General features: G+C 42.7%; 1 protein-coding gene across 14 annotated transcripts in view; it reads right to left on the reverse strand.

Moving 5' to 3' along the window:
* Positions 1–980: 980 nt before the first annotated feature.
* LOC134539511 (lariat debranching enzyme) overlaps positions 981–27,757 on the reverse strand; it is a 78,273-nt gene continuing 51,496 nt past the window's right edge. For all 14 annotated transcript variants that reach the window (XM_063381597.1, XM_063381658.1, XM_063381668.1 and 11 more), the window contains 4 exons: positions 18,594–18,677; positions 14,512–14,654; positions 9,764–10,239; positions 981–8,845 (listed from right to left, as the gene is read on the reverse strand). In XM_063381597.1, coding sequence (XP_063237667.1) covers positions 8,733–8,845; positions 9,764–10,239; positions 14,512–14,654; positions 18,594–18,677 — 816 coding nt within the window. In that variant the 3' untranslated portion in view covers positions 981–8,732. The remainder of the gene's footprint in view (positions 8,846–9,763; positions 10,240–14,511; positions 14,655–18,593; positions 18,678–27,757) is intronic.

Consider the following 27,757-nt stretch of genomic DNA (forward strand, 5'->3'; position numbering starts at 1 on the left):
AGCCTGCTTTGGAGGTGACATGTTGGTGATGAGAGTGCAATAATGCATGGAAAAGTTTGCAAGGCAAACTAAAAAAATCACGTGAAGTTTTGACAATTATGATGAAGCTGACAGTAACGTCTTGCCTTGTGAGCTTCAAGAGTGCGGAAGCGATAGCATGCAGCAGTAACAAAAACATGGTTGCAGTAGAAGACAATTAAGATGAAGAGGATGAGGAAAATGAAGCAAGAGCACCACCAAAACTAACCTGTTCTGATGCCTTAGTACATCTGGAAGGACTGCTGGACTTCATTGAAGGAACGCAAAATGTGCCAGACAATATTTAGTAAAGTGTGTCACATTAAAAATGTCATAATGCAGCAAACCAAGAATAACTCTAAGCAGAAAACACTGGATCACTTTTGACGTGACGACGTCAATAAATCGATGAACGCCGGCTGCACGCACGAAAAAGTGTCCCACTACGGATGTTCCTGTTTGCTCATTGTACGCATGCGTGGCATCTCTCTTCCACTCGATTGGAACGACCATCGATTTGACTTTTCAATCATATTTTCGTCGTTTGAATTATTAATATTATGTAATTTAACGATCGTCCACCGATTTTCAGCACAATCGGTACGGTTATTTAAAAGTAATGTTAAATATTCAAATACGTTTTGAACCAACAATGGTGTTTTACAGTTACACATAATAATTCAAATTACAACCGGGATCTTTTGCACAATGTTTTAAAAAATATTGTAACAACTTATAAATAAGTTTGGTGTATTTGGGATGTGCATTTGTTATAAAATAGAGTTATTAAAATGAAATAATATTATTCCCCTACCGTGAACAAAATTTTTACAAAGATATATACGTATGTATAACATCTGAAACTATAAATTATCAAGTATGGCCTCATGGCTGAGCGGTCAGCGGCGCTATTTTCTAATCGTAAGGTTGTTGGTTCGAATCCCGACAGGTGCGAAATTTTTTATTTTTTTTTAACTTTTAATAATAAATACGGCGCACGTAACATTTCAAAAGTAATAAATATATTTGAATAATGAATGCAAATAAAAGTAAATTTATTAATTAAATTGTACATTTCATTTCACTCCTTTGTATCCATACAAAATAGTGATAATTCAATAAAAATGATTCAATTTTATTCATAAAAGTATGCAGAGGTAGATTTTATCATACAAAAGATAGAAATATTAAAAAAAATTCTTCCTCAAAGAATATAATATTTTTAATGCCTAAATGGTTTGGTTGCAAAAACTTATTACGGCTCAGTCTCAAGCCGAATATGATATTTCCTTTTCTTCTGGATCAATAATTTCATCAATGTTTTGTTATAATGTTGTCACGTTAAACTATCGTCCGTAAACTAAATTTACAGACAACCAATTTTTTTCAAAAAATTTAATTTAAATATGTATTTTTGTGCAGACACATATTATTCAACATAAATATATACAACTAAACTATGAAAAAGAGAAAATCTTCAATTTCCGTTATAAAAAGTTTTCCCAGCTAAGTTTTTGATACAGTTCGTTGAAAAACCTTTTTCCATAATTTAACTGTAATGTCAAGTTTTGTTAGGTCGAGTACAATGAACTTGATTTTCAAGCCAAGCTGAAGCTACTTGCTCAACTCAGCTTAAGTTTTTGAGCCTTGACCCATCTCAAAACTAAATAATTCTTCTATTGAAACATCAGAAAGTTTATTTAAAAAGACCGAATAGGTTTTTCCAGGGGTTGGGGGGGGTAACATAAGCAGGAAATATCAAGTTAGCACTTGTCAGTGTTAGAATTTTTTACGAATGGACACGTTCATGTTGGAACCACTGATGGGTACTTTAGATGCTCAAAATAGCATAAACCAAGCAATTTCCAAAAGGTAAACAGAAAACGGACCTTGCGGTAGGAACAGGAAGCCAAGAAGACCAAGACAAAATATTGCTAGTCCTGTCCGTTTGTGACTGGCGCTTTTCACAGGGAGAAAACGAAAATCCATTGTTGACAGTGTGACTAAAATCAATTTATTAGTATACATTTGCCTTACTAAATATTATTGAACTCTTACATCTTTCACAAGTTACTTGATTAATAAGCTCAGCAGACAAAAATTAGTCTCCCTAGTGCGCACGCACAGATGGATCGTTAAGCCTGTACAGATGGCACATTGAATGAGTCCCGTGCTCAATCTCACGCACCATTCCTCTATGTGAGCATAAGGCAGTAGCGATAAGTGAGACATTGATGTTTCAAGTAGACAGGGTACGTCAATATGGATAGATTTAAGGATGTAACAAGAGTGGCAGAAAGGGGCCATGCCCATGGCCATACGGTGCGTGAAGTTGCTGGATTTGTTGGTGTTGGTGTTTTGCAGTGGACTGTTCAACGTGTCTACAAGCAGTGGTGTACTACACGTGGCTACAAAACACATCAGAATTGTGGTTGGAAAAAGATCCTGACAGAGGGACCGGAGATGTATTTCACGGCTAGTGAATCAAAATCTGATCCAAACCCGACAGGAATTGCTGAATACAATGAATGAAGGTCCATCCCAACCTGTTGGCAAGAGAATATTGCGATGGGAACTGCACACAATGAACATTTGGAGTTGGTCACCTCTATAGAGTCCATTGCTCGTACATGCACATAAAACTGCACATCTTCAATGGGCTAGAACTCATAGTACGTGGACAGTAGTTGACTGGCGGAATGTAATGTGGTCAGACGAATCATGTTTTTGCCTGTATACCAATGACGCATGTCGAGTGCACTGACGGATTAATGAAGCATTTCATCCTGGATTTGTGCGAGGTCAAGTTCAAGCCGGAGGTGGGTCTGTGATGTTTTTGTGGGTGTTTTTCATATAGTGGATTTGGGCCCACTTACTACGGTGACCACTAACATGAATCAGCATGCTTATTTAAACATTATGGATGATCAGGTGTTGCTTTTCAGTCAACATCTATCTGCATGAGTATGTCCCAATTTTTCAAGATGACATCAGCAAAGTTCATCAGGCTAGACGTATATGTGACTAGTTTTATGAACAATCCCCCACCCTATTACATCTCAATTGGCCTGCAGAATCACCTGACTTGAACCCCATGGAAAATCTGTAAGACATGTTGGAACAGCAGGTAAAACACCAACATCAGCATCCCTGCAATTTGGTGGAATTGTGCGATCAAATTGTCAGCGAGTGGCTTAACCTGTACGCGACGTACCTGCATGTACGGACTCACTTCCCAACCAAATTCAGACGGTTATCAAGTCCATATTGTGCCGGATATTAGGTTTTTCGACACGTTTTTTTTAATTGTTATTATAATTTTAAATTATTTTTGGAAATTTTATTTGCTATATAATTTGGTTACAATTGGGTGATTTACACTTTGTTTGGCTGGTGTACTCTACGTAGTTAAACTTTGTGCCAGTAGACTGAAGCACCTTTCTCAGAGACCTATCTGATCTTTTGCAAATCTAAGACTTCGTTGGCAGCCCGTTTGACATTTCTCTCGCTTGCAGTCACGTCCCAGGCCTGTAACATTACTTCTCTTCATGACTAAAACTGCATACAACAGCTCTGGACAAGTTGTTACCATTTCTCAGAGACGAGCTTACCATAGCTTTTAACGTCACGCATTTGTCTTAGGTTCTCTCCTTGAAAGTCACGGCTAGGACGCTCGTTCCCACCGTCATTGCGTTTTTGTTCCCCCCCACACCGTCCCAGCTCCCTCTTGGTTCTAAGAATTTAGCCCAGGATCATTGTCCTCCCGTGAACCCCGCCAAGCGTTGGCCATTTTCAAGGCCGACTTACCATAGAAAAAAATATGTGCAAAGATGGACCACACACGACATCTAGCGGCGGACACAGTAACTTCTTCCCTTGTCGCCAGCGGGCGGAGTTGACCCCCGCGACATCTGGGGACAACTCTGCTAACCTCACAGCTACCTTCCCCTGTAGGCCGCCAGAGTGCAGCACCAGACTGCGGCATTAGCCCCAGGCGATAGCTAAAGTCTCGGGCGAGTCGATTCTTTTTTTATTTCAGACACCCCACAATAGGTAGCGCTAAAGTCGGCCAGTGCTACCAACTTCGAGACATCAAAGTCAGAGTTTATTATGATGCCCACTCGGGGAACTTCGGAACCTTTCGGTGCAGACCCCCCAGTCTCGCCCTCCACTTTTGATTGAACATTTACTTTTAATTACGAGATGCGGCTCTTGGCCAGACACTTCGTGGCGCTATCCCAGAGGACTGTTTGTGATTATCGGCGGATCAACGCACTGCAAGACTTCCATCTGGCAGCAACCGACGATGTAGTCGATTAGACAAGGGATGCGATCCCTTTAAATTTATTTAAGTAGTTTAGTCTGTCTGTACAGTAATCAACATAGTAGTCATTTTATTTTAAATAATTTCTTTTGAAATGGTAGAAACGTCTGCGCCAGCCGCGTATTCGCGGGCTCCAGATCCGGACTGGCGACGCATCAGAAAATAGAAGCCAACGTCCCTGTCTGGTGAGTTACGATCTGCGACATTCCCCAACCTCCCCATAACTTTTGCGGGCATTCTCTGCCCAGTTTATACTATCTGTGTACTAGTTCTGATCAGTTTTGATTCGGACTGTTCGTAGACAGGGTCCGAGAGCCGGACGCCGTATTGGCATTTTCACCACCCTTCCTCAACAACACACAGGCACCCTGGCATCATGTTCCCGATTGATCTCCGGGAAACGAAGGCCCTACCTCCAGTGCTACTGTATCTTTCAACCTTTTTCTGAACTTTCTTAAATCACGCCGTCAGACGTGGTTCATCAGATAAACATCATTTCTGGACTTTAACAATATATACTGGGATGGTTTAAATATATTTTCATTTTTTTATTGGTTTATGTATTTTTTTTTTAGTGAAACCTTTTTGTAATCTGATTTAGGGCTGGCCCTAGAGATGTAAAATACCCAGGTATATATAATTAAGGGTAAATACCTTGGGTACTTACCCAGGTAAATACCCAAATTTCATAAATACCTGGGTATTTTCATTAAATCAATGATAATTTTAATTTTGTCGAGTTTTAATAATTTCACAAAGTAATAGGTTACATACACGATGTTAATGAAAGTATGTTGCAAACTTAAGCAGGTGATTCCTTATCAAAAACATGGAATAGTTATACACCACCATTTTTTCCAAGCACAATTCTTACGGGGGAAAAGCAACAGTGTGAAATATTTAGAAAAACCAGACAAATAAATTTTTATTTTGGGGAATAGCGAATAGGGTAACCTGACCTGACCTATTATTATCATGAAGGGGATAGTTTTATTTTAAGGTTTTTCCCCCCCGAAGGTTGGATAATTCAACACACTAAAGATTTATCAAAATATTGTAATTTTACTCCACATCATTTTAGATACTTTGTCAATATTAACCATTTTTAATTTTTTAACTACAAATTTTCCCTAGAGAATAGTACTATGCAAAAAAAATGGCGTAGTGTAACACTAAGACTTGACTACCTTGTTTTTGGAAGAAGGAATCACCTTTAAAAGTTGTAGCATACTTTCATTAACATCATGCATTCAACACAAAAGCACACAATATTACATAACTAATCATATTTATTTTTTTTGTTTTTTAAGTTTCTGTTTTTAATTTATCTTTTTATAGTTTTATATTACTCCATCTGTTATTACTTTCCAGTCCTTACTTAAATCTCACATTAATTAACCTACAATGTTATTTAACTTACACAATATCAAAATAAAAAGTAAACATTTATTTTCAAAATTTTCTAAGAATAGCTGAGAAATTAATTGCATGTTTATTTGTTCTTCACTCTTCATCTGTGCAAAATGGACTAAAAGTTAAAAATATTCGACTAATATTTTTAATAATACTCTTCCAAGTTTACTAACCACTTCACTATCACTTTCACTAGTAAGTTCCAGCTTGTCATCTTCCTGTGTGTCATCTTCCTCTATGTCATCTTCATCTTCACTGTCAGTTTTGCTGTGGTTCTTGTATGGAGATACCTTATTTCTCTCTCTCACTCTCTTTGTTTTTCGTCTGTCTCAGTAGTACTGTTTAGTAATTTCCAGTTATGAGATACATACGTTATCTTGGCAGCACATAAGGTTGTTAACCTGTTTCTTTTCTTGTCATGAATCCAGCTAAAGGTACTGAATGTTCGTTCTGTAGCAGCTGATGCGACAGGAGCCCCAAGGATTCTTATCGCTACATCAGCTAACACACAAGTTCCACGTAGGCCCCTCCACCATAATATTGGGCTCAATTCATTGTTACCCACACCATCCCAAATGAACTGGCGCCTCCACAGTCCTTCTTTATCCCTGTAGTCAGCCAAATCATGCCGAATCTTCATTACATTCAAGGCCATGTGGTGACCAACTTCACAGATAAAACCCAAGGCATCAACCAATTCTGTTGGTTTCAATTCATTACCTTGTACTGCAGGATTCAAAAGATTTGCTGCTAGGTGAATAAAGTTACAGCATAAAGTTACAGCAATAAAATAATGAATATGCCATATGATTATACACTTAAAAAGTGATTTTATTTTAAAAACCCTCATTTTGGGTATTTACCAGAGGCAGGGGTAAGTACCTAGGTAAATACCCATTTATAAATACCCTACCCACCGGGTATTTACCCAACTCACAACACTAGCTGGCCCATATTATTTTTTTTAAATATATACCTGAAAGGTTTTTTGAAGTACTTAATTGTTTTTGTATGTTAATATTTTTTAATGTTTGTCATAAGTTTTCTAAGTATGGAGTAATTATATTCAGACGGAATCACACCTTCTTTCTATTCATTTCCTATATCCTTGTGAAACCTTAAAGATCCTCAGCACAATATGCAGAGTTACACTGTCTTTAAATGATGCTTGTAGTGATTTCTCCAGGGGAAACTAATTTCTTTGTCCGGTAAGCTTATTCAAAACTAAACTGCATACTAATTTACAATGCATAAACACAAAATCAGTGGATCCAAACATTGGACATTGCAAATGTAGACTTCATTTTTCTGTCCGACAATGTGATGTCATTCACATAAGAATAAGGACATGGACAGCCCACAGGTTTGGACCATTGAAGATGGGCCCTAAATGATAGAATTCTTTTTATTCCTCCTCCCCCACCCTTATTATTGCTTAAAACTGTATACTGGCTATTTTACTTATTTGGACTTTTGGCTGGTTGTACCTTTTAGAGAGAGAGAGTAATAGACCCACTATTGACAAATCTCTCCCATGTTGACTATATGCTGCAGTTTAGGGCAGATACCTACCTGAATCGTTATCAAAAGAGAAGCAATAATGTCTTTGCACAGCTCAAACTAGCAGAGAAAAATTGTTAGAAGAAAAAAATGTTACTGCTGAGGTGCATATTTTGACACTAAATTGACTTACTTCACGTCATGTCTCATGTATTTAATAAGCACATTGCCCCACATACCAATAGTTAAATGGATTAATCTTGCATTTATATTTTGCACAACGGGCCTACTTTTGGAATTTTTTGGAGTAGCTGCTTCTGAGAAAATATGTTCTGAAAATTTAATTTGGAAGTACTGATTATTATTATTATTATTAATAACTGTAATGCAGCACTGCGATACTGTAGTAATTTTTATCTTGGAACAGTTGACTTTCACTTTTTTAAGGAGGAATTGGTTGGATTCATAATGGTCATTGTAGATTATAATAAATCAAGTCCATAAATGAATGTTGTGAGACATGCCTTAAAAATTCCATGCATTAACAGACTACTTACCGTTTGTATGTACCTAACGTAATCATACAGGATAAATATTTAATCTCCATTTTAGGTATAATAAATATGCTCGACTGTTACTGTGAGTTGCATTTTTAAGTTGATTCTGTTTGTAAAATAAGTACCCTATTAGATAACAGACTCGCACCATTCTTTTATGTACCTGAACTAACCTGGAAAAGATATTACTGAAAGGAGCACAGAAGCACATCAAAGCTTCTTACATGAAAAAAAAAAAATTGGCCTTTAACTTTGTAAGTGAAACCTATTTATTATTTATCCCCAAAATAGCAGCATAAAGTATACCTAATAATTGCAGTTAGTGTTTGTAAATGAAAAACATGTTGGTAGAAAACATTACCCAGTAACCATGAGGCAACATGCGAGAAATAAGACGCTTGCCTTGCTGTAAAACGGACTAGCCACAAGATGAATACCAAATTTCTTTGATGCACACGAGTCACATACGACACCTTCATCTCTTAAGTGGTGAAAATGTATGCAGAAAATTTAATGCTTCAGCACTTCAACTCTGCCGAGGGTTGTATCATGTTCGAGTTCACTGTTCTAGTGGAGTTCATGTAACACTGGAAGCTAAGTGTTTTAAACATAGGGCCCCCAGGCTGTTAATTGTACAGCTGTTAGCCTAGTTTCATGTTTCCAGGCATTTGTCACAATTGCACTCTGTTCCCGGCCTTTACTTTAAATGTTTTTAAATGAACTCTAGACAAAAAACTGACATTCAAAAATGATTGCTGCAGTGTCATTAAGCTTTGGTAGGGGCGAAAATAAATGGTTCTTTAAAAAAGGTTTTTGTAACTGATATAAAAAAAATTCTTTCTTAATTCAAATTTTTTGCTTGGTTTGAAAATTTAAGCCCCTTGAGACTGAAAATAAACACGTTCTACGGAATGCTGGTATCAATCGTTGTCTGTGCTCTGGTACAAGGCCTGGTTTCGCCTCTTGAACTTCTTGTTCTTGGGCTGTGGGTCAGTGGGCTGGCAGTCGGGCGTGTCCGAGACATCCTCTCCGCCTGCGCATGCACGCCAACCACAGATTACCTCTTTGCACAGTTGCTGCCACTCGCAGAAACTTACTTTTTCTATACAAGTGCACAAAAATGTGCAAGTATTAAAAACACTGCATTAATTCAAAGCAAGATATTGATAAAATTCAGTACAAAATAGTCAGCAAAATAGACAAGCATTTTGGTTACTTTCACTTGAGTCTGAACCACAGATTATTGTATTGTTTAGATTGCTACCACTTCTTTCTCATCAGAAGAAGAACAGGGTGTGAACACCTCCTTAATATCCTTAAAAAGTCCTTTATTTGTTTTAATTGGATAAGGGCCTTGAAAAATTCCTTAGATTTCACTAAGAATCCTTTTTTTTTTAATAAAAAAAAAAAACACCTAAATAAAAACTGATAGCATGCTAGTAATGGGTAAGTGCATGCATTCTAATTGTTTTGTTTACTGACTTGGCAGAAAGCAATGCTTTGTGCATGCGCAGTACAAATTGTGAATTTCGGGCCACATTGATTAGATTTTATGTATAGAAACCATTTTGGATGATTTTTTTTTATTTCACCTTTAAACTGAAAACGTGTGATTTACTCACTTACTTTGAACTTATAAAGTAAATATAAATATGATCAAATTAAATGTTAGGGCTTCAAATTTTGGCTAAATACCATGTTTGGGTTGAATGTGTGTTCCAGAGATAATTATTGACGAAAGGGGCTTATCTGTAAGAAATTAAACTAACCAAGGCAATTATTTTTTGTGCATTGACTATTTAACATTTTTATTTTCTTGAGGGATTTAGTGATATTACCAATAGTTTTATGCCTCTTGATAGTGGCGAAGGTAATGAAGTACAGGGGTCCATCAAACTCTTTAATGTTTAAATTCATGAGACGGTACGAACCAAGAAGAAAGTCGGCGTACCTGTGCTGCCTTGAGACACTGTGGACACGTCGTCACAGCCGCTGTTCACAACCTCAACATCACTGCAGTCGGGTTCGCTGTGCAGCGGTGATGGAAGCACAATGGCCGACCGACGCAGCGACACGCGCGGTGAACAAGTCGACACATCCAGCTCGAGGCTGCCGTCCAGTTCCACTGCCGAGTCGTCCGTCACAAGGAATGAGACAGACGCATTTGCCTCAATGAGAGAGGCATTAGCAGAATCTGGTGCATTATCTTCCAGGAGCAGCGACATGGGGTCATCCACGCCCAGGCGTTCGCACAGCGCCATTGTCTGCGGGTTGACCTGTGCGGTGGGACGTGTTGCCAACGTTTGCGCATCTTCGGCTGGGTCGTACGGGGTTACCGTCTGCGTGAAGTTGAGCGGTACCGTGAGATTGTTGTTGAGCCGGCGTAGCACAAGGTCCATTTCCTGCCGTGTAGGCGCAAAGTTGCACCTGTGAAGCACAACCATACCGTAAGATGTGTCAAAACGTTTTCACTACAATTGTGCTATTTAATTAATGAAAGGATTGTGAACAAATGTTATTAAAGTATGTGGAACTTTATGGTTTCTACTATAATATCTGGCAAAGTGTAAGTATTCCTATATAAAGTTAAATTACATAGAGGTGGTAATGGGTATAAGCATATCATAAAGTGGGATTTTTCAAAATTACTATTAATGTTTTTTTCACAGAAGAGTACTTGGTCTAGAAAATTACCTACATATTTATTCTTAATATTGTATTTAATTTTAAAACATGGGGTGCTCATATTAATCAGTAATATAGGTAGAAGATGTAATATTTTAATTAAGTCAATTGACAAAGAATGTTAGTATTACATATAATTATGTAGGATGAATACTTTGGAGTAACTGCACCAGCCTTCAAACTGCAGCCCCTTCCCAACACACCCAGTCCCCAGCACCTGCCTCCTGTACCTGACCCCAGCCTTCAGTCATCCCCACCCCCTTCACCCCCAGCACTCAGCCCTCAGCCTTCTGAATTGAATGAGAACAAGGAACAAAGATACTATTTACTAATACAAGTTAAGTGAAGTTTAAAACTACAGTAGAACCTCGTTTTTACATATTTCAAGGACCAGGACAAAAATATTAAATTAATTAAATTTTTGTCTTTATTTAGTTCTTATTGTTATAAACTGTGGGACAGTGGTTCTGTGCCCTGGGCTCAAGTAGGTAGCAGCCAGACGTGGATAGGCAAGTTTTCTGCAAGCCTTGACGTCAGTCAGGCTAAGAGTGCATGATTGGTTGGTGTGGCTGCGAGACACAGTTCTCTAGGTACTGACCTAACTTCCCCCTTCCCTTTTCAGGCAGAACGGCACTTTTGAATGCAGCGATGGCAATGTGCCTTGGATAATGGGTAGTAGAAGGGGGGGGGGGGGGGGGGGGAAGACTCATTACAAAGGTAGATTGGAGAGCGGGAATAATCTAGGACAGTATTGGTTGGTTTGGTAGCACGCGGTAGGATCTGCCCAATAGGGCATGGGTTTTGGTTTTGGTGTTGGTGTTGGTGAGGGAGACAGCAACCGGACACTGGAGGTGATGATGGTGTTTTGAGGTATTCCATTGTTTTGAGAGAAGAAATAGTGATCCTCCCGGTGGAGGTGGCAGAGTCAACGGCCAGGATGCAATATGTAGACATCATATTTTAGTACCTCAGTGCTTCACTCTTCAGAAATGTAGCAAGTACAAATTTATGATGGTTTATTCATGGCAGGCATTTCACACGTGTTAGATAGGCAACTTTAATGTTTCAATATACGTATTTTAATTACCCAGTTTTATCACATAATCTTCGCACCTCTATTTTAGGGTGTCAAATTGGGATAAAAAACCTCTTGCGTAAACGTAGCGTGATGTTTTTGGTCCTATTAGATTCCAAGCATTTTGTGTAGGTATTTTTTCCGTATAAAACGATGTGTTTTAAAATAGAAATATAAAATTTATTCGGACATTACCATTTACTTATTTAATTAACGGAAATACGAAGTTGTCTGATGTGTAAACTTTCTTTTAAAGACTTTTTAAATGTTATAACCTTTATCTGTTTGTCTGTGTCGCCACAGTGTACCGCTTATAAAAATGTAGCCAGCGCTAGTTGACATCATTAATGTTTGTTTATGTTGCTTCCAATATAGAGCACGCACACGTAGTCGAACATCGATACTGATACCTCGCCAATTGCATGCGACACGCGCTCTCTGTCGAGTGCTTCGTTAGCTACATTTGTTGGCCCTCACTCTTTCGTGGTGTGTACTACTACGATAGTTACGTGTTAGTTCAGGCTCGCATTCGGATCACAGAATTTGTTTTTCTATTTAAAGTTGAAGAAAGGTTTTTGTTGCATGACTTATAAATTTAAATTGTTCAGCGTGCTTTTATAGACTACACTTTTTAAATAAACGTACTTTCTATGAATGGGTTTTGTTTTTTGAATAACTTTACATAACAAAAAAAAAAAATATTTCGCATGAAAATCGCATTCCTACTTTTCAAACTATATTTTAGTATAAAATGTGTGACAATTATGCAATAAAACACGGTATGTAACTTTTGATATGCGAGAGCTCGTTTAATCACTAGTTTTTACATCTGTTAGTTTTGGCTAAACCTTGAGAAATATTTATTATGTTCCAGTTTAAATTCATATGTGGAGTTTTAAGCGGTTTTACAGTGAAGTTTTGAGCTTGGTGTGAAGTTAGGTTATTTCTTTAAGTATTTTTGATGTTTTAGCATGGCTACAAGTTCTGTTAATTTGCATATGTTCGTAACTTGTGTGAGTTATCTTATTACTTGAGCATTTTAGAGTTCCTAGGTCTTACCAGAGTTCAGTTAAGGGAGTATTCTTATGCTTTGTTAATGTCAATTTGAATTTTGTTTAATATTTAATTTCTGATTTTTTGGTAATTGTGTGTGCACACCAATATTATGTTATGTAAGCAGACTTGGCTGTTATTTTTTAATCCTAATACAGTTTGTTGTTGTTTTTAATTGTTGACTTTATAACGGTTCGTTATATACAAAATAAACAGTTCAATGCCGATTGTAATTTTTGTTGTTTTTTATTTTTTTCCAAACAGAATGCCCCGACGAATCCAAACACTTACAATTGTTCATTCACTCGTTCCACATGTATATCTGACTGTCGAAAATACTGCCGGTAGCTCGCATGACGAGAAATTACCGAAAATTAATAGCGTAGATGAAGTCCTTCAGTAATGTTTTACTGCAAATACAAGAAAATGGGACGACCTCGAAGAGGACCGCACCCAGCGAAAACGAATTCCGCCCCGAGCCAACTGCCGACGAAGGTGGCCGCAATTTCTAATTCATTGTCCGAAAGAAAATAAAACAAATTAGGTTGATTTAATATTCGGCCTGGCTCCGACCACCAACGTGAAATTATCTATTAGTACATTACATTATAATTTAGTGAGAAGCCACCGAACGCGACCTACTGTGGCAGCGATCGACAGACGACTGGTGATCTCATGAACTCGTCTCCTCCACGAAGGGAGTAGACGACACATGACCTCACCGACCAATCACACGCACTCTTCATTCACTCTACATATATTAGCCAATCACAGAACAAATTACAACACATGAAAGAACCTTTTACACACAGAACTCTGGGCTTCCCCTGATCTGTCTCTTTTCAATTTCACCTCGAAATCGGGGACTTCCATTCTCGTTCTCTCTCCCACACCGTGAGAGAGCAGTTATCACTCCGTTCCCATGCAGGGGGAGAATTACCGTCTTTATCTCGGTTGGCGGGGAAGCACTGTTCCTTTCTCACTCCCACTTACAGGCCTCTCATGCCTCTCTTTCTAACCATCACACCAGCCCAGACACAGTCCCGTGATTTATAATTATATTACAACACGTTAATAAAAATTAAGAATAATAATTATAATACGAATTACTTTACAAAATTAAACTTATTGAGAAAAACCTGAAAAAGGAGGCCTAAATAGGTAACAATCTAGAACAGCGGCTCATTTGTGAAAAATTACATAAAAATTACTAATGATAGAAAATGTCTAATAAAATAATCAATACCTTCTTAAAAACATAGCAAGTGAAAAATATCAACCCTAAAATATAACAAACGGTAAAATATCATTAGAAAGACTTTTTAACAAATACTATTTACATTCATGAAAATAGTTTAAAAGAAAAAATTATTTAATTAGGAGGGCAGGGTTCTGCAACATTACAACTTGGAGTTGTGTTTATGGCGTGGTCAAATAAATGTATTTATGTGTTATTGAAATTCCCCCCCCCCCCCCCCCCCCCCCCCCTCAAAAAGTGTAGAGGTGTGATGCCTCCATGTTGAGACGATGCAACGAATATAACAATCGGCCCCACCTGCTGGCATCTGCCGTGGGTCTTTAGGGCGGTTCCAGTAACTCTCCAGCAAAAACAAACAAACAGCTTTTCCTCCCTTCCTCAGAACTTTTAGTTTAGTAAATTAATCTATCATTTCTGAGGATTTGCAGACATTTGGTACTTTGCGACAAAACTACCTGGTGGAGACTGTTTGGTTAATTAAGAGTATATTTTCTTCAATTTTATGCTACGGTAGCTTCACAACAATATACTGCACTCATTACATTCAAAATGTTAACTGAAATACATTAACTTTGGGAATGCTTGTTTGAACAATCTGTTGTTCGACACTGAAGTGCAGAGCCGTTACCTCTCGTCTGCGCCAGCGCCTGGCATGTAGTGGATACCTCGCTTCACGCTCAGCAAGTGGTTGGTCAAGTACACGATGGTGAGCCACTCCAGGTCGTACTCCAGCTCCAGGCTCTTGACAGGGTCGTGAGGGATGTCCAACACCTGCACATGGCACGTGGCACGCTGCTAGTTGCTTACCAACAGCAGCACAGTACTTTACTTTTCAGTATCAACATTAAATAAGCTGTTAATAATTTCACTTTGGCTTATTTCGAAACATCTTATATATTATTTCTCTAGCCTGTTTTTCTGTTGGTCCGCGAGATCTTACATATTCCTTTACCAAATTCCATGATTAAACCCTCATTTTAAAGCTTATCATACCGGCTAATGACGAAAAATAAACCCAAGGTATAAAAATGTACCCTTCTCTTAAATTTGAGATTTAAAATCATCTAAGAAGAGGTCCTTTAATGGATGAGTCGAATTTTTGATAGATATCGAATCAGATTCGATAAATATTGAATCGGATATCCGCTTGAAATATCAGAGTTTACAAATTTCTTTTTTAAATTGCACTTCTGTCATAATAAACAGAACTTATGATAAAGAAATCTTAGAGGATCCTTCAACCTAACCAAAAAATTCCACCAAAAAAACTACTTAACCAAAACTTCTGGCACGTCAGACTTTTCTTATAAGTACGTATATACTTTTAAAATTACTGTTGATATTTTGTATCACAAACATAACCTCTTACATTTACTTCTCACAGCATCAGTTAGTATTGAGGATACGTACAACCTAAAAGTAAACGATGATCACATCTTCACTTCCAACATTGCATTTAAAGAGGTTTTGTAAACGCGTATATTATTGGTATGTTTGAATATAATGTTTCTGTAAAAAAAAAAATGTGTAACAGCAATTTGTACTGATGTGTTCAATTACATGTCTTCTTTCGTACCAACCCCCGTTTACTTTTTTCTAATCTTCTTCACAATGTCATATAAAGGCAATATTTACCCTTTATAGAAAGTAAATATTTAATTTCCTTTAATATTTATTTTGTTTAATTACACTTTATTCCGTATGTTTACATTTGTAATCTATGATTAATTCAGATTTAAATTTCTTTGGTTATCGTTTTGTATATGTATTACTCTATGCTAATTTTTATTTTAAATTATTGTCAAGGCTAAGATAGCAGTATTTTTATTGAAACCAATATTAATTTAAAGATGAACAACGACAGTAATGGGTAGTAATTTTAATAGTTTTGTTTTATCAACAACCTTAAGAAAGTCGTTTATTAGTAACGGGGAAAAGATTCTTTAGAACAAATTGAGACTCGATGAAGGCAACATCTAGAAACGCAACTATTTCGACATTAAGTTAGAATTGAATATTTATAGAAGAGTTGAAAATGTTTATTAATGCTAATATTGAATTAGATTTCGAAGGAACTACTAATTTGAATCAACGAAGATAAGATTCAGACGTCAAGAATTCAAACAATTATTTAAGAAGAGAAGTCGACGAATATCCAGATTCAAGAGATTGTCCAATGAATATAAATTGCTTTGAAACTACGAAGAATAGATGCCGTTGATCATCCTGAAGAAAGAAGAATTCAGTCGAAGAATGAGAAGTCGCAGTTCGAGCCCGGGAAGGATGACCGTCGTGCAGTCCAGCCCAGTTGCCGCCCACAGCCCGAAGGATGGAGTCGTGACGGCGCGTATTCCTGCCGCCCGCTAGAGACCGGAGGAGCAACACCGAGTTCGCAGTCCTGATTGAGGCGAACCAAGGATTCTTCGAGCACCTACACGTCTCGTGGGTATCCTGCAGCAAGGTTTGGTCCCTTACCCCATCACCCGAAGACTCGCTGATTAAAGAAGTATCCTCACGAATTACGATTTAAACAAGACGAACAATTTTCACCGAACAAGAATCTTTTATGGTATCGAACATATTCTTTGTATGGAAAGACAGTGTACTTGTTCATCTTTTGATTTATCAGTTAAATTCCGGAATCGCGATCCCGAACTAAATAATATTAGATAGTATAGATGGAACTTGATATTGAAAGAACATGTTGCTATTTTGTTTGACGGGTACTGAAAGTTACGTACCCAGTAGTCCACGCTCTGCGGACTGAAGCTAGTTTAAAATAAATAACACACAAATGATTAACATTTTATCTTAAAGATAACTTACTCAAATGAGAGAATTGCTAGATGCTTTGAAGTCGAGAATGATAACAAATTCCATCTGTATTTTAACATAAATTATTTTAGTTAAGTTATTTATATAAAGTGTGATATTGTGCTTGTCGAAGTATATTGTCACCGTCTGCACAAAACCTTACACGCAAATATAAATACTACATTTGAATTTGTTTACACGTCATTAACAGGTCTAGTCACGAGATTAGTATTTAACATACTTTTGACACACTGTAATTTTGACTTTCAGACACAAACTTCTAGACACAATTCTTAAAACTGAGAGAGGTAGCCTAGAGAAATTGAAATTATTAACTACATCAAAGAATTTTAATAATTACACTAGCTGACTCATCAGTCATTTCTCTCCAATTTTTAAAGAATGAAATGGCACACAAAATGATTTGGTGCGCACTGCGGAATTCCGCACAGGTCAACTAGTTATATTTAGTGACAATTTTTTTTTATTACCACCACCTCTGGGGTTAGACCTGCAACATTTCAGTCCCGCAACAAAAGAAAAACATTAGGGTCAGCAAGAGAGACAGTGCCCAGCCCCAAGCTGAAACCAGGACATTCTTTAAACTGCACTTGGACAAATGCATAGGACTGTGCTTTCAATACCATCTCCGGAGCTCCAGTCATCGAGACTTGGATCATAGAGATAAAGTCTTAAAGAATCCATTGGCCAGCCTGATGTATTAGTTTCCTCGAACTGTCTCTGAATGGCACATGTTGCTACAGATGGTTATTAACTAGGGATTGGTGAATCAAATCCTTAGTATTCGTAGGATTCAGTATTCGAGGGGAAAGATTCAAAGAAAAATATTAGATGAAATAAAGTAAATTAAATAATTCAACACTGATAACCTCGGAAATTTAGTCGGTCAGTTTTTTTTCCTTCATACCTGTCCTGTTACCATTCCCCAAGATACTGAACTTTTAGCATATAATAATGAAAATAAAATTACAATATGTATTGATTCTGGAAACTTAGTTTATGAATAAAATATATAAGGGTTAAATGTTTCAACACCATGGTTAATATTTTTCATTTCTTGTACATTATTTTATTTTGTACCCTTAAGACCCAGATTTAGATTCGAGAGGTATATTAAAAGTACTCTTTGGGATTCCAATTCGAGAAAATTGGGACTTGAGTGTAAGGGACAAGATTATATGGTGAATTGTGATAACACGTTAAAGCATGTCAGTACACCATATAACACCAAAATGCATGTTAATACACCATGTAGCACCAAATGCAAGTTATATAATGGAATTAAGCAGAATTTAACCAAAACTTGATTCAAATAATAAAAAAAAGTATTCTTTTAATATTTGAAACTAAGGAATGTTTTTATTTTTTGGACAAAAAAATTGTACCTAAGTGCATATGTTTTATTGTGCAGCATCTATTATTCAATCACTTTTAAACCATAAATGATCGTTCATTTATTTTTATTGTTCTGATTGTATCTGTTTTAGACCAATTTATTACAAATTATTTTATCGTAAAAATGCAGTATACAAATTTTACCAGTATTTTAGTGGAGTAAAGATTACAAAACAGATTTTATAAAAGTAAAACAATAACACCCAATTGGATAAAAAATAAAAACATAAAATATTTTCTCTACCAATCACTTTCATCAACACTTCCACCTCGTTCGCCTGAGAGCCCTACTAGGCCAAAATGGACAAGTCTTCAGGGCTCCTAAGGGCCCATCAGTTGTCACCACCTGTGGTGGTAGAGTTGTGGCAATATTTTGACTTACTCCCCAGTTGTGTCTGGTAGTGTGAAGTGGCCATTCCTATATATATTTTCAGCCCTCATCAATGCAATGGGGATATTGGGAGGAAGGACAAGGCTGACCTGAAGGAACTTCCTGTGGGGCAGACACTTGTCAAGCGCCAGAAATCTCGTGTGGTGCTGCTTGCCACCCTTATCCGGCGAGTCCTGCAACAATCCGAGCATTCCCTTTCACAGCATTTCTTTGCATTTACAGCGGCAAGGCAACTGAGCATCAAGATATTAAATAACTGTATTAATATTTTGATTTATCTCCCCTGCTGCCACTTCGGACAATGTCGACCGCCAGCAGATAAGGGGTGTCCACTGTCCAGGGTATGAATGACCCTTTTTTAGGCTCAAACCCAATAGAAAAATTCACCAAACTCAAATTCTAACTAACCTTATTTTTTATATTTTGATTCTTAACACTGAACTGTCAACAACAACAACAGGTCATACAAAATCTTAAGTGCAAGAATTTTTTTTCTCAAATGTTTGACAAAGGTAGATGATGTGCCCAAGGTCATTTTTAGTACTTGGGTACCATTTTGTTGTTTCTTCCTTTATATTCTTCTCAAAAAGTTGGAACATTAGACATTGCACTTTTAATTACTGCATTATTATGTTTTATTTTAAATGTAAATTTAGTCTGCAACAGGCACACCAGGGACGTAACTAGGAATGAGCAGACGGAGCATGTGTCCCGGGCGCCACATTTGGGAGGGCACTAAGTGGCAGAGTAATTGGTACTACATATAGACATTTGCTTTGAAAGAAATGACATACATACATACGTACTTTACGTACCCACGTACGTACTTTACGTACCCGCGTACGTACTTTACGTAACCACGTACGTACTTTACGTAACCACGTACGTACTTTACGTAACCACGTACGTACTTTACGTAACCACGTACGTACTTTACGTAACCACGTACGCACGTACTTTACGTACGTTACATACGTACATACATAACAATACATTACAATACATTACAATACATTACATTACAATACATTACAATACATTACATACATACTTACATACTGAGGGCTGCGCGCACGTTCCCGGTGACTTTAAAATGTTGTGCATGGGCGCCACCACGTGTAAGGGCACGTGGACCCGGCTGAGTCTCGCTCTCAGGGCGTGACGTAGCCCAAGTGGGGACGAGTTACCAGCCCTTTCTACCCTATCTAGATCCAGACCTGGCCCGCTCTAGGCGTCGGGCACGCCACACTCCTAGGCTAAGTAGGCTCTCTCACCACGTGGTTAAATAAAGTACTCAGGTTTTACTTATACCCAGATTTAATTCCACGAACACGCTTCCCTCTACGCACGTTACACTTTACACGGTTAAAAAGCCTGAGGCACGAATCGACTTAAGTGAATGCATGGTCCACACACGTGGCCATGCTATAAAGTATGCTTAGTACACAATGGTTAAAAAACTCGACTGAGACAATTAATTATTAATGCAGCCCGCCGACCGAGAGCTGCCCCGAGGAATAACGGACGAAAGAGATTTAAGAATAATTAAAGATACAGAATTACTTGATCAGTGGTTCACAACGGTTGAGGTCCCCGGGGTGCTGGCGCGTCTGCTCTCGGTCAGTGATGAAGATGGACTGGGGCGAGAGCTCTGCTCGTCTCGACTAACATGGCGCCTCCGCGCCAACACAATTACCGTTATTACATTCTGTGATTCCGTGCCCCGGCGAAAGTTAAGTAAATTATAGATTAACATTGAAAAATATATAAAAGCTACTGGCAATTTAAAGTTCATTAATATTTACTTAGTTATTGAGAGTTTATATAAAAACATTCCTACCCTCGTCCAAGTCCGTGCCTATTCGGGTCCGCCCGGGCAACGTCTGTGGTTCTTTCAAGTAACATGATATTTAAATTAAAGAATACATGAGTAACTGCACAAACACTGGGGCAAAAATGAATGAAAACAAAAGGTTTACAATTAACATTAAACTTAGCAAATTAGGGGGTCGCCGCACTGCTTCTAAGCGCCCTCTTGTGGTAGTTCGTGGCGCGCAATTCAAACACACGACTACGTACATGGCGGTACAAATGCCAGGGAAGGGGAGGAGGATGTTGGGGAAACGGAGACTGACTAGGCTCATGGGGCGAAGCCCCGGCTGACGTCAATTGCCCCCCCTCGAATAGCCGGTCATGGCGACGTTTCCGCTAGGTTGTCGGTGGGCGTGGTCGCCCCTGTCGTGCCTTCTGTTCCCGAGCCCCTTATCAACAGCAGCTGGGCTCCCTCGCGATCCCCCGGGGTCGTAGCGTGTATCGCGGCGCCGGAACTGGGACTTGTGACGCAAGGTCTCCCCTCTCCTCCCGCGGTGCTTCGTCTTCCTGCGGCTTTGATACTGTCACCCGGAACGTGGAGTCTGACAACGAGTAATGCAGAGGCCACAGTGGCTTGTCTGGTGAGCCCGGCCTACTCTCTACTTCCTCCGGCCACCTTACAAGTGGTTGGGATGCTGACTGGCTCTCCGTCGTTCCGGGCGTGTCCCTGAGAAATCCCTTGAAACGCGAGATGTCACCCCCAGACTCTTCGAACAGCCGTCTCGGCCGGACCTCTGTGACTGCGAAGGGTGTCGCCTGTCCCGCCTCCAGGTTCGGGAAGCCTCTGAACCCGCCCCCGTCTGTTAAGGTGGACGTGGCCAGCTGTGCGGCCGCCCTCCCATCTGTCCCGCCCGCCGTCTCCGCCTCTTCCTGTCCCGTCTCCGTCCCGTCCGCCGCCTCCGTCTCTCTGTGCCGCGTCTCTGCTCCGCCCTCTGTTCCGCCCGCCGTCTCCGTCTCTCTCTGCCGCGTCTCTGCTCCGTCCTCCGTTCCGCCCGCCGTCTCCGCCCCCTCCTGCCCCGCCTCCGCACCGCCCTCCGCCTCCGTCTCTTCCTGTGCCAAGCGTACATCGTCCCGGTGATATTTTGCGGCCCGGCCTGAGGGTAACTTTATCACGACCGCCGTGGGCCCCGCCTTGATCACCATCACAGGGCCAAACCACTTTGGCACCAGGCCGGCGCAGAAGTTGCGTCGGCTAGAGGAGAGTGGGTGGAGCCTCGCGTAAACCAGCTGACCTGGTTTCAGTTCAGGGGGCGGGCGGGTCGTCTCGGGCGTGCGTTGCGCTTGGTAGGCTGCCTGGTTACGTCGCGCCATGTCGTGCGTCTCGGCCAATCGCCTCAGGCGTCTTTCGGGGCTCTCTACTTCCGGGTCTATTTGTTGTTTCCGCACGTGGTATTCCCCGGGGAGGGTGAGGTTCCGCCCCTGGACCATGGTGGCTGGTGTTTCGCCAGTTGCCGCGTTCACCCGTCGCCGGATGCAGTACAGAATGTTCGGGATGTGCGTGTCCCATTGGGCGTGGTCGTCCGCGAGTCTCAACCGCAGTTGAACCTTCACCTCCTGGTTGCGTCGTTCCGTGGGGTTCGCGCGGGGGTGGTACACGGGTGTGGTGTGTAGGATTACTCGCCATTTTCTCCCCAGCTGCGCCCACCGGCGCCCGACAAATTGGGTGGCATTTTCCGACAACAGGACCCGGGGGTAGCCCCACCTAGGAAAAAACTCCGTTTCTAGGCTGCGTGCAATGGTGCCGGCGCGGGTGTTCGCAAGGGGATAGGCCTCCACCCAACGCGTGTAGCAGTCTATCACCACCAGCAAGAATCTTTTCCCTCGGGGCGAGCGGGGGTATGGTCCCATTAGGTCTAGGGCAACTGTATGGAATGGCTCGGTGGGCTGCCTGGGAACCTGCTGGGCTGTCCCGTCGGTGCGGCGCACCTTGTGCCTTTGGCAATGTTTACATCTCCTCACGCAGTCCCGTACAAACTTGTTTACCCCTGGCCAGTAGAACTGTTCCCGAAGGTCGTGCCGCGTCTGGTCTGCGCCGGGGTGTCCGGCTAGCCTGTTCACGTGGTACATGTCAAACACCTCCCGGCGGGTGGTGGCTGGCGCGAATGTCCGCCATTGGCTGTCTGTCCCCTTAGGCCGTGCCTGCAGTGTCCCGTCCAATACACGGTAGCCTTCACATTCTCCGCTCCCGCAACGGCGCACGATCTCCTGTGTGTCTGTGTCCGTGAGTTGGGTCACTCGCACGTAGGCGTCTAAGTCATCAAGCTCCGCGCCTGGCGGTAATGTCGGTGTGGCGTCAAGGATTAAGGCACACAATGCGGCTTGGGTTGTCGGGGTGCGGGGGTCCTGGGCACGCGCCCGCTGGATGGTGGCAAAAGCTCCTCCCACTCGGCGTCGTCACAGGCTGTGACGGTGACGTCCGGATTCCGCGACAGCTCGTCCGCCAGTTCGTTCTGTTTTCCCGGTACATGCTCGACTTCGAAATCTAAGGCCTGTAGGAGCATGGCCCAGCGCGTCAGCTTTGAACGTCGCCCCTGCATCGTGGCTAGCCATTTGAGACATTGACTGTCCGTTCTCAGCACGAATTTCTGCCCCTCCAGGTGCGGGCGGTAGCGTCTAAGGGCCCAAACCACGCCTAGGCACACCCGCTCGTTCACACTATACCGCTGCTCGACGTCGCCGAACTTGGCGCTTGCATATTCAATCACCCGAGACTCTCCGTCGTCACCGAGTTGTAACAGGATGGCCCCGATGCCCTTCTCGCTCGCGTCTCTGTTTGGGTCCAGCCGCGCGAGTAAGTGGCACTGTTGGAATCTGCGTTTTAACTCGTCAAAAGCGTTTTGGGCTTCCGCAGTCCACCTGAACGGACGTTTGGGTGACAGCTGTTCGATCATCGGCGCCGCTATTACCGAGAACTCTGGAACGAAGGCTCGCAGCCAGTTCGCTAGCCCTAAGAACTTTTGCAGTTGCTTGCGCGTGCGTGGGGGCTCTTTGTTGACAATTACGTTCAGTTGTTTTTCCGTGGGTCGGTTTCCGTCCGCGTTAACCACCAAGCCCAGGAAATCTAGTTCTGTGGTACCCAGGTGGCATTTTTCGCGATTACATGTAAGGCCATGGCTCGCCAGGCGTTCCAAGACTAAGGCTAAGTGATGTGCATGTTCTTCCCACGTCTGAGACCAAACAATTATGTCGTCCAGGTACGCGGCCGCATACTTGCCCGAGTAGTTGTCTAGGACCCGTGTCATCATCTCTTGGAAGGTAGCGGGGGCGTCCTGTAGGCCGAATGGCATCGCGCAAAACTGAAACCTCCGCCCGTCCGGGGCTGTGAACGCCGTCTTGTGTCGGTCCGCCGGACGTATCGGCACCTGCCAATACCCAGATTTTAGGTCGAGGGAAGAAAATATCTTGGCGTTACCCAGGCCTGAAAGCGTGTCGGCTATGTTCAACAGGGGGGGTGGGGCATTAATTGTCACTCTATTGATAGGTTTGAAATTGACACAGAAGCGTAGTTTCCCGTCTTTTTTTTCTGCCAACACGACCTGGAAATTATACGGACTTTCACTGGGCTCAATTATCCCGTCCTGTAACAGGTCCTGAACCTGGTCTAGGATGGTCTGTTTACCAGCGTGACCGTAGCTACCGGGTGGGATAAACATTGGCTCGTGAGGATGGGTCGGGATGGCATGCTCAGCTATGGTGGTACGTTTTAGCGGGTCCGCGGACGCAAACACATTACACTGGTGGTCGAGGACCTGCTGAATGGTAGCCCGGAACTCGGGGGGAACCCCGTGTTGGAACTCGTCGAGACTGACCTGGTTTACCTTACCCAGCCCGTGGATGGTCCGCCGCCCCTGAGTGCCGATATGAACGCAGCCGGCCCGGATGTCGATGGCTGCGTGCTGCTCGTAGAGCCAGGGTAGCCCCAGAATGACGTCATCACGTAGCTGCTCCACCACCAGCGCCGTCGTGACGGACCGTTGGTCCCTCACATCCACCTCCAGCGTCGCGACGCCCTGGGTGTAGCAGGCGTCTCCCGTGGTAGCCAGATGGAGTTGGCCCGGGTGGGGCTCGAAGTCATCACGGCCAATCACGCGTGCCGCCACACAGTTGTGGCTGGCGGCGGTGTCAACAAGCCGCTCCCACGTGATCCAGGAGGGACCCCGCCGCCGTTGGTCTGTTGCTGCTAGGTGAGGCGGGGGAGGTGGGCTGTCTTAGCGCGCCGCCCCCTGCCGTCCGTTTCCCGACGGCTGCTGTGCCGCGAAGTCAGGCCGGAACTTGTTTCTCACCGGGCAGTTCTTGTGCCAATGGAATGTGCCTGGTGGACACGTGTGGCACTGAGGTGGTGGGCTGCCACCGGTAGTCCGTCTCCGCCATGCCAGCTGTGCGTGGCCGCTCGGTCCGGGTTCGTCGCGCCGAGCTTGGTCTCGGGCGGGCGCCGTGTAGGGCACCAGCGCCTTGGTGTCGGCGGGCGTCGCGTCTTCCTGCTTGGTGCTCGGGAGGGCGTGGATCTTGGTCGGTCTGACAGCTCGTAGGTCCTGCTCTAAGACGCGCGCCTGTTGGACGAACTCCTCTGCCGGACGCCGCGTCATCGGGCGCAAATACGGACGAAGTTCCGGGCGCATCAGCTCAACTACCCGCTCCAGCACTCCGGTAGGTTCTTCTTCGGGAAACAGCCGCTTGTACAGGCGTACCTTTTTCATGATAAACGCCTCCGCCGTCTCCGTCGCGCCTTGCTCGAGGCAGTACAGCTCCGTCCGCACTCTCATCTCTGCCTTCACGTCCGCGAATCTGGCCTCGAACAACCTCGGGAACTCGGCCCACGGCATGTCATACTCCTGGACAATCTGCCACCACGTCTTGGCGTCGCCTTTGAGCGCGTTGCCCACCCTGTTCGCCCACTCACACTCCGGCACTCCGTAGCGATTCAGGCGTTCCCGAAACGTGTGTACAAACCTCCGCGGATCGTCGCTGGTTCTGCCCGCAAATTGCGGTAGTTCTACGTGTCCTATGAGAGGTATCCTGCCCCGTGGTGTGTCGGCGGCGTCCCTCACCGGGCTGCGGCCTGACGAGCCCGCTCGTCTCACGTGGTGGCACCACTGGCACGTGTACCACCCGTCTTGAAAGGAGATTATCTCGGACTTCGCGAAACACGCCGTGTGCTTGAACGTGCGACAGTTCCGGCACCAGCCTCCCTCCCGCGTCTTGCCCTCACACTCCGCGTCCGTGCACTTCCCGTGTCCCGCCTCAAACTGATCCGCCCGTTCTGCCTGCTCGTGGTTCGGCTCCACTTCATACTGCCCTACGCACACGCACGTGTCCGTCCACGAAGAAACTGCCGTCCCGCTCATCTGGCGCGGTCGTGCGCACATAACACAATATAAGCTATTCTTTTTAAACAACTCACTTGCCTTAATCGCGCCCGGGTTGTTGTCAAGTCCGTGATTGTCCGACATTGTGGTGTGGTGGTGAGACCGGTCGATTGTCTCTCTTCTCCTCGCTACGCGACGCGACACGGATGGCGGTACACACACACACTGACTGCGCCCAATTGCTGTTGCTGCGAGGAATGCGGCCACCTGGCTGCTCGCAGCGAATTCCTGGAAGCGCGCGCGCTCGGCTGGTCACGTGGTCGGCGCGCCAGAGTCCCGCTATGCGCTCCGCGCGAACAATAGTTCCAGCGCGAACTTTAGTTCCGCGCGCCCCGCGTAACAACCGCCTATCTCACACGTTCGTACAGGTCTGGTTTCCGCGGAAAATGTAACTCGCCCCGCGCTCTTGGGCGCCAATTGAGGGCTGCGCACACGTTCCCGGTGACTTTAAAATGTTATGCATGGGCGCCACCACGTGTAAGGGCACGTGGACCCGGCTGAGTCTCGCTCTCAGGGCGTGACGTAGCCCAAGTGGGGACGAGTTACCAGCCCTTTCTACCCTATCTAGATCCAGACCTGGCCCGCTCTAGGCGTCGGGCACGCCACACTCCTAGGCTAAGTAGGCTCACTCACAACGTGGTTAAATAAAGTACTCAGGTTTTACTTATACCCAGATTTAATTCCACGAACACGCTTCCCTCTACGCACGTTACACTTTACACTGTTAAAAAGCCTGAGGCACGAATCGACTTAAGTGAATGCATGGTCCACACACGTGGCCATGCTATAAAGTATGCTTAGTACACAATGGTTAAAAAACTCGACTGAGACAATTAATTATTAATGCAGCCCGCCGACCGAGAGCTGCCCCGAGGAATAACGGACGAAAGAGATTTAAGAATAATTAAAGATACAGAATTACTTGATCAGTGGTTCACAACGGTTGAGGTCCCCGGGGTGCTGGCGCGTCTGCTCTCGGTCAGTGATGAAGATGGACTGGGGCGAGAGCTCTGCTCGTCTCGACTAACATGGCGCCTCCGCGCCAACACAATTACCGTTATTACATTCTGTGATTCCGTGCCCCGGCGAAAGTTAAGTAAATTATAGATTAACATTGAAAAATATATAAAAGCTACTGGCAATTTAAAGTTCATTAATATTTACTTAGTTATTGAGAGTTTATATAAAAACATTCCTACCCTCGTCCAAGTCCGTGCCTATTCGGGTCCGCCCGGGCAACGTCTGTGGTTCTTTCAAGTAACATGATATTTAAATTAAAGAATACATGAGTAACTGCACAAACACTGGGGCAAAAATGAATGAAAACAAAAGGTTTACAATTAACATTAAACTTAGCAAATTAGGGGGTCGCCGCACTGCTTCTAAGCGCCCTCTTGTGGTAGTTCGTGGCGCGCAATTCAAACACACGACTACGTACATGGCGGTACAAATGCCAGGGAAGGGGAGGAGGATGTTGGGGAAACGGAGACTGACTAGGCTCATGGGGCGAAGCCCCGGCTGACGTCAATACATACATACATACAAACAACATAAATACATACATATTTTCAAATAATTGAAAGATGACATTTTTTACATACTGTGCGTGCTCCACATTGCTGGCAGCATTTTTTTAAAGCAGCCACGTTGGGTACAATGTTTATAGAATCAACAAACATAATCGTAAAAACAAGAAAAAAGAGTTTGTGCTCAAATATTCTGACTTATGAAATTAACACTAGCTAGAATGAAAACAAAACTATTAATCATGGGTTTCTCCATAACCACTCCAATAATATTTAAAACAATTATAAATAGCTATCTTCCACATTGCCAATAAGATGCACACACATTAGTCAAAAGTTTTTCGTACAAATATTAAATTATGCGAGACTTTTTCAATACAAAATTAATTTTAACTCTCAGGGTAATTTTGCCAGCTCACTCAGTCGTCAGAGTCAGAAATTTCACAACTCGGGACTACTGATCTTGGTAGTTGTGTAGACGGAATTATT

The sequence above is a fragment of the Bacillus rossius genome, chromosome 1, assembly GCF_032445375.1.
Source record: "Bacillus rossius redtenbacheri isolate Brsri chromosome 1, Brsri_v3, whole genome shotgun sequence".
Lineage (NCBI taxonomy): Eukaryota > Metazoa > Arthropoda > Insecta > Phasmatodea > Bacillidae > Bacillus > Bacillus rossius.